This window comes from Anarrhichthys ocellatus, unplaced genomic scaffold, assembly GCF_004355925.1.
Source record: "Anarrhichthys ocellatus isolate YVR2014 unplaced genomic scaffold, GSC_Weel_1.0 scaffold97, whole genome shotgun sequence".
In the NCBI taxonomy this organism is placed as follows: Eukaryota; Metazoa; Chordata; class Actinopteri; order Perciformes; family Anarhichadidae; genus Anarrhichthys; species Anarrhichthys ocellatus.
Genome location: NW_022280127.1, coordinates 599,966 through 608,547, shown reverse-complemented (window position 1 = coordinate 608,547; position 8,582 = coordinate 599,966). Strand labels below are relative to the sequence as shown.

The window sequence follows — 8,582 nt, the reverse complement described above, 5'->3', positions numbered from 1 at the left end:
TACCATCTGATTAGATAACAACAGCCTTCTGAACTGACTAATAGGTGAAGCAGGCGCCTTCTAACCCATATCTATAAGGCTGATAACGGCCAATCAGCTGATACCACCCGAGGTGGGCGAGGTTGCAGTCATACAATGAACATCAGTGTTTGATCCTAAAAGCTGCACTAATATTTTTTTTATTTCAACAATATGTCAAATGAGCAATGTATGTCCAATGGGAAAGAAGTCTTGTCGTGAAGAACCACAGAGAATCATGATGAACTCCCCTCAGCTCTACAGAGCGCTTTAATGCCTTTCAGCAAAACAAATTCACTGTTTTGGTTCAGTGTCAAAGCTCTCATCTAAAACATCCACAGCTGTAAAAAGTGTTTTAGAAATGCCAAACTCATATGAATGAACCTGTACCAGTAAATTATAGGTAATAAAACCCAAAACATAAAATAGTGAGTGGTTCCCAATAATTATTTTAAATCATGCACAGTACCAATGTTTTCATTTCTTGATCTTCATCAGGTTCAGCAGACCAAGTGCAGCTGCGTTAAATTATTTTGTATTTAATTGACTGTTCAAAGTGAATAGTCAATCTTCTGATTCTCTACATTACAGTCATTTAGCAGACTTACAATTCAGATTCTATCACACCATAGGCACAGCTACGGGAGCAATTTTGGGGTTAAGTGTCTTGCTCAAGGACACATTGACATGCAACAAGCGGAGCCAGAGTCTGGAATCGGACCGCCGATCCTCTGATTGAAGGACGGCCCTGCTCTCCACTTAGCCACGGTCGCCCACGTCTATTTTGTATTCTTGTGTAACAGGTAATTATTCAAGTTTAGGTTGGTAGAAATGAAACTTTAACATTCATGCCAACGGTAGATGATAGTCCCATGTTTGAGTTGCCAAAAAACATCCGTACTGTGATATGTATTTATATGTATTGATTGATTGTGTTGAATATGTGCTGTGTCAGAATATGCAGTGCTGCCTACCTTTCATCTCTCCCATGTCCAGGGTCTTCCCCAACTGCTCCAGCAGGTCCGCTCGAGCAGCATTTTTCTTGTGCTTTTTGCCATCATAATGTTGCTGAGCCATGCCTGGGTTGTTGAACCAGGCATTGCATAGCTGGCAGTAGCGGTCTGAGTCGCGGTGCTGTCGCGGGGAGGTCATGGGAGACGTTTCTGGGGAGCTCTTTACAGGACTGGGGGACGCCTCTGAAGGAAAAACAAAAGGAAAGCATAGGATTGAGGTTGTGCAGGGCTTTCACTGGTTACTTGTGACTTGTTACATTTATTGACAAGTGCTTATCATCTACCGTATCATCTTGCTAATGTATGCACCTTGCACCGTATGAGAGTAACTTCCATGGAGTACCATTTTATTCAATATCAAATATATAGATAAATAAGTAAATAAGAAAGTAAATAAATAAACAATAAATCTACAAATATAGGTAAATATAAATCCGTATATATGTATATATATATAAAATATTTAAATGGATGGGGTGTGGCTATCTCACGCGATCTGATTCTTGTCTTGTTGGTCTGAATATGTGAGATAAACACGCATTGACTTGAATACAACAGATGCAAATAAAAACAGCAATTCAAATAAATGTGTCATCAGGAAATAAATTGTAAAAGTCTTTTGGAAAACTACCTTCATGAAATGAAAACCTATTGAATTATTGAACTATATTATATATAATATTTACATTTATTTATATATTTATTGCCTCATTTCATAACCATATTTATATCTATGTGTTTAATATTGAATAAAATGGCATTCCATATATTTCACTCTGAATTTATATTATACATATAAGAAAACATTTACAATGGATATACAGTGTGTATATGACAGTGAAGGGGGCAACATCTAAACTCTCTATGCAGGAAAAACTGCTGAAGAATAAAGTACTTTTACAGTTTACTACTTTAAAACATGTTTCTTGTGTTGTGTGTTAGGGTTTTCTTTCTTTCTTTTTTACCAAGAATGCAGACTACTAATGGCATGTAAGAATACAAGCTGCCTTTTTGAAAGTGGACATTTGTAGTGAGCAGACCATTCCGAAGTGGCAACTCGAGTGAAAAGAGAGAAAGAACAGAACCTCAACTGTCAGCATTTTACTTTCTGTGAGTTCAGCCTGAAGTGATGCAGAGCTGAACCACAGGCGGAGCACAGTTTGAGATTGTGTTGTGTTTCTACATTCAGCACTTGGCTGATGCTCTCATCCACGGCTACCGGCTGTTATGTAGGATTTGAATCTGTGACTTATAGGGTGACCACTCCAAATATTAGGCCAATGTCAACTGTCAGATTTAATTTATTCCCTGTAGTCCCCATCGCAAGGAGGTCAGAGGTCAGCTGCAGAACAGAAGCCCATGAGCTGTTTTTGGATTTAATGCCTTGCTCAAAGAAAAGTGGCTTGGGGTGCAACTAAAGGACTCAAACTAGCCATCACACAGCCAGCCTACCCACCAAGCTTCAGATTGAAGGAGCCCCACCTGCTCTTTTGCAAAAACTAGAAAACTATAGTTGGTAGCTTGACATGCTGTATATGGACGACAAGGTGTAACTCTCCATCAGGGCTGTTTAGACACTCCCGGCACAGGAGACCTATCAGCACAGCTCTTAAACTCAAAGCAGGTGAAATATTTACTGATTCTGGAGATGACGACGAACAAAATGGAGACAACACTCTTTTCCCAGCAACATGTTAATTTCATAGTGTACTTTCTGCGTGCTGCTTTTTACTATTATCATTATTAGAAGTGCCGTTGTTGCTGCTCTTCACATTTCTCTATTTGGTGCCTCCTTGTCTCCTCGTCTCCTTAGTCCTCCTTCCTGTGACCTGGATGATCTCGAGGAGAGAGGAGTCCTGCCAGAGGAGCTATGAGTGAGGATGCGTATGAGCGTATCCTATACAGAAGTCTTATCAACACATGTGATGGATAAAAGAGGCGTGGCTTATTCTTGTTGTGAATTGAATTGAAAGTAAATATAAAACCTGTCATGATCACTATTATGCTCACTTGACAGAGATAATAATACAACAAGACAATAGACAGATGATGCAGTTGTTCCACTCACATATTCATTTGACGACACTTTAAAATGACTGCTCCAAAGTAAGGATGTCTATTTTTTTGCCACTTGAACTTCAGCATTGATTTCAATTCACAGACGACCACTTAAAGCAATACAATAGTATCGAGCTGACTAGGAGCTAGTGCCTGCAGGAGATTAGCATGAGGACTGAGAGCAGAGGGAAAGCAGCTAACCTAGCTTTGTAGAAATGCCAGATATTTAAATGAAAGAAATGAGACGCTAAGCTAATGCTAAGCTACGGCTAAAAAACTCCCAATCTACCCATTTAGATGATGAAACATTTAACTCATTGCACGTCGTGACAACACTGGCATCTTAGCGAACAGCTCTGTGAACGATTGCTTCAGCATCACATGAGAAGATGCTATCAGCATCAGAACAACAACTACATCACCTCACTCAGTCCTTGTGGACTTGTTCAGATATACACAGCATTCTCTGAAATGACCTGAGTTTACTGTACTAACCTTGCAAAGCTATTATTTAAATGAGACATCCTTGACACCGGTAATAAGATCTGTGTCATTTGGTAAATGGCAATGGTAAATGGACTGTACTTGCCTTTCTAGTCTTCCGACCACTCAAAGCACTTTAGTGTTTACATGTCACGCACCCATTCACACCCATTCATACACTGATGACAGGCTGCAAAGTGCCACCTTTCTATCAGGGCTATCTAACCATTCATATCCATTCACACAACGCAGGCACAGTCTACTGGAGCAATTTGGAGTTAAGTGTCTTGCCCAAGGACACATCGACATGACATGGATATAAAAGAGACAAAAAGCCATTTTTGCTCAAACAACAGCGTATATACACAGTCCAATCACAGTCAAGCAAGGATGTCAGGCTTTACCGTGGCCAAGGTAAAGATCACTTGAGTTAGCCCAAACTGTCTTTACATGAAACTATGCAACAATAAGAATGAACTTCACAACAGCTTTGACAAATAATGAAATAATGAATGACATTGAGATCAGGTGGGTGATCTCAGATGCAGTGCACTACTATAACATTATGGGAGTCAACATTAAAAAAACTTGAAATATCAATGCAGCAGAACCAGACAGATCATCGTTTGTATAGATCGCCAAAGTGAAACCAAAACTTCCAGGTTCGGTTCCAGAAGTAAGAAAAACTCACAAAACTACACAAATAACTAAAGATGCTGCCTTGGAACAGAACCTTTCCTAAGCAGTGTATATAACAAAAAGTTGGGAAAAGTCAAAATTTCAAGGAAACAAAAATATATAAAATTTTGAATTCATTTAACTAACTGTAAATCAAACTAAGATTTTTTTATTTACTCCAAGTTAAAGTAACTCAGATCTCTAAATGAATCTATAATGTTAATGTTGTATACGGTCAGTTAGCAACCAAACCTTTTGGTCATATTAAATTTGATGTTTCATCTGTGACTTGGTGCAGTCATTTTAGCTTCGCATGACGAACAGTCTGGCTGAAGTGCACACCAATCTACATCACTGTCTGCATTGGTATCATTTTGATCAGAGAGAAGACCATGTAATTCCTCTAAGACACTCATTAACAGACTCTCCATCTTGTATCTTTCTTTATAGAGTATGCAGGGATGGCGTATTGTTCTAGGCTACCCCGGAAGTTAGCATCTCACTGGTTCCCTAAACAAAAAGCCAATGGGATTTTCCCATTTGGATTTGAGATAAATGCGGAAAATAAGCAAACACAAGTTTAGCAAACACAAGTTTATGGTACTAACATGTTTTGTTGACAAAGATAATCTTCACAATTAAACACCCCTTTTTGGTCCAAAATCACAAATTTGCCTCAGAGGGCTTTACAATCTGTCCACATACGACATCCTCTGTCCCAGGACCCTCACATCGGAACAGGAAGAACTCCCCCAAAAACCCCTTTAACAGGGAGGAAAGAGGAAGAGGCCTCAGGGAGAGCAACAGAGGAGGGATCCCTCTCTCAGGATGGACAGAAGTGCAATATATGTCATGTGTACAGTGTGTCATTCTTCAGAAACAAGATAGAACTCAAATTCCAATTCTTATTTTAAATGCTGCTAATTTATGTTTCTTAGGCCTCAAAACATTTATTGAAGCTGTATATGATAGCTATCTTTAACAAACACTATTTCCTATGAGCCCTACACATTCACAGGACAAACATCCCATCAAGAGAGCACAGTGAGCTCAGATATGTCTGTCATAACAGCAGGACAAGGTGAGTTTTATGGCTGGCCAAGCTATGATGGCCTCAGTACTCATGCTTGTAGCTTCTTTTCTGTGTTCACTAAGTAATCAATGTTTAGTTTAACTTGTTAGTGTCAGCTCACTGTTTAGTTGTATCTAGCTGCATCTTTAAGATACATGTAAATGATAAATAATCTAGATGGTTTGAGGATGTTTTTAGTCAAATCTCTCGTGTTGGCAAAATTTGAGAGTGAAGAAAAAAAAAGCGAAGCGAGCAAGAGAAAACTGGCAAATAATACTCAGGAATTAAAGGTGCATGATTACAAGACCTTGGCAAAGCTCATTTATCATCATCAGCGTACAGCATCCTCCTCCAGCGAACTGTAATCACACTGATTTAATATTCTTTACGACCGAGAGTCCCGGCCATTTGTCTCCCGGCCCACCGGTTTTATGTGTTTACGTTCAAGGTGACAGAGTCTTGTTCATATCAGATCATGTTTTTGCTCGATGGCTCTCATAGATAACCCGGCAGGCACATAAAGCAAAAGGAAACCCTTTCCTCCCATTTACTGCATCATTAGAGCCATACTGTTTAACACCCCTCTGTGCTGTGATTGGGGGTTCAGCTCGGCTCAAAAGGTGGGGCTCATTGCCGTCGCCAAGAGGCAGATGGTTTCGCCTCGGTGAGGCACCTGCTGCATGAAGGACACTTGAAAATGAAAAGGCCCTCGCTTCTCTATATTATAGGTTTGAATGTCGGCAAGACACACATTTGCCTTCTTTTGCTGCATGGACATGAATTCATGAGCTGCTACATAGGCTCCTGAAAACACACTAAAGAACACTCTAAGAGGACTGCAGGTTTATCCTGGAGACATACAATTTCGTTTGACAGTGATGTCTGAGAAGAACATTTTTTGGAGAATCATCAGTACACCAGGGTATGAATCATCCTAGCCTGATGGTCTTGATTTGTCATCATCAAGTCAAGGACACAGTACACATGCCACATTTTATAACGGCAGCGTTGCAGCTGGTTAGTCAGAGGACATACTTTGGGGCAGTTTACTGGCCTGGTAGGTTTTCCTCTGGACCGATGTTTTCCACTTGGAGTTCACAGTGATTCTGATTCGGATAGTTGCATTTCCTGTCCTTCAGCAGAGACGTGCTCTGTGGCAGTAATAATCATAATCACATCACTTAGTGTTTGTCTGCAGGGAGATGCGTACCGCTCTCACTGGATGAAAAGCTTACATTTCAAAAGGCTGCTCGACATGAACAGGCTTATTTTCAGCCAATTTCAACGCAAATGTAATTTATAAACTACACCGCAGCTTTGGTTTGTGATTCATTGGCGGGGAGTTAAGACAAAGAGGAGTTGTGAGGCGTTGCACTGCAGCAAACACTTTGGGATTGCTCTGCAGCTTGAACTTCTGCTGTTCTGTGTATATCGTCTCATTCAAATTCATACATTCAGCTCTTTTATTTGCTCTGTTTTGGGCTTTGGGGAGATTTGTGTGAAGATTTAGCTTATCATTGACCAACCTAGTAAATACAAGTAGACTGACAATCCATTCAAAATCACATCTACAGCACATACCTTCAACGCCTCAAAGAAATACACACATTGTTTCCATGTGCCACATGGATGCATCCAGTACCTGCCCTGATTTAGAGCACTGAGTTGGGTTTAAAAGCCAAACCCCCTCCTTGCATGGCATTTGTATGCAGACAGAGGAGCAGTACAAAGTAGACCTATTTAGCGTGAACAGGGTTATATCATCTGAGGAGATTCAGCCTCTGTGAGGAGAAGGGATCAAAGTACTCTTGCAGTTATCTCTTCCTACAACGACACTACTCACCTTCCTCCCCTGTGCCCACAGACCCTGTACGACTCAAAATATCGAATCGATCATGTTTTCATTTTGTTTCTGAGGAGGAATCTCTGCAAGCTGTGCAGGCCATGGGAAGCAAATGGACATCTCCGTCCCTTATATAAATCACCATCTGAACCAAGCTGACACTAAACAGACTAAGCAGTCTGCTTGTCCTTTAGAAAGAGATGCACCAGTCGATTAGCTGACACTTAAAACTGGCTAGTTTTCAAGACATAAAGCTTTCAATTTGTCACAACTTCAAGATCAAAATAAGACAGCACAGAGTCTTTGCCTAGCATAGACCTACTATCAGCTAAAGAATATATCAAGTATCAGAGGATTTATGTCTCAACAGGATTACGAAACAAACTACACTTTGGTCGTACGACTTCCCGTCGCCATAAATTCAATTCCATTTATTTTGTATAGCCCAAAATCACAAATTTGCCTCAGAGGGCTTTTACAATCTGTACACATACAACATCCTCTGTCCCAGGACCCTCACATCGGAACAGGAAAAACTCCCCCAAAAAACCTTTAACAGGGAGAAAAGAGGCAGAGACCTTAGGGAGAGCAACAGAGGAGGGATCCCTCTCCCAGGATGGACAGAAGTGCAATAGATGTCATATGTACAAAGGTAAAGGAGGACTAGTGTTCGCTGTGATGACGTTTTGTAGTCTTTTAAGGCACTTAAACGCTTCAAAAAGGCTATAAACGTAGCCACATCTTAGGCACAGCTGTGCTATGATCCAAATACTAAGGTCAGCATGCTTACATGTTCACAATGACACCATACTGATGTTTAGATATGATGTTCACCGTTTTACTTTAGCGTGTTAGCATGCATAGCATTAGTATGTAGATATTCAATTAATAAAATCCTATAGGTGCTCGATGAAAAGTCAGATCAGTGAAGTTATTACAGTCGATCCTGAAAGCATCATGACTTTCTTTGCCAAACATCTTCGAGACATTTGTCTGGACCAGTGCCCTGAGATTACCGTCCGTAATGCAGCACAGCTAATGAGGCTAAAAAGGCACTTCCATGGTCATTTCTGATGGAAACTGACCATTAGTTGTTTTTTTTTCGCATTTTCATTCATTGTCGGTTGCTTTAACTTTGAATTGAACGGTTCTGCACCAGAGTGCCTGCAAAAAAATGTAAATATTATTCTGATTAATTCACTGTCAAAAGATTGAAACCTTGGAAGATTATAGTCTCAGTTCTACGTGAAGAAAGTGGCCATGATCATTCTAGCTCCAGATTTCTCCAAAATCCCTTCCCAGTAAATCAGTGCCGGGAAAACACATCGTCACATTAAGCCGCAGATGTTGAAGGAAGTGATATTCATGGCAGCGATTTTACTCACCGCCCAGAAATCTGGAAATAAGCCAGAATGTG

The 8,582-nt window shown here is 40.3% G+C and overlaps 1 protein-coding gene across 3 annotated transcripts in view; it reads right to left on the bottom strand.

Annotated features, from left to right (window-relative positions):
• Positions 1-691: 691 nt before the first annotated feature.
• Positions 692-8,582, bottom strand: part of LOC116399008 (zinc finger matrin-type protein 4-like) — a 98,284-nt gene continuing 90,393 nt past the window's right edge. For all 3 annotated transcript variants that reach the window (XM_031875823.1, XM_031875824.1, XM_031875822.1), the window contains one exon: positions 692-1,214. In XM_031875823.1, the coding sequence (XP_031731683.1) occupies positions 970-1,214 (245 nt within the window). In that variant the 3' untranslated portion in view covers positions 692-969. The remainder of the gene's footprint in view (positions 1,215-8,582) is intronic.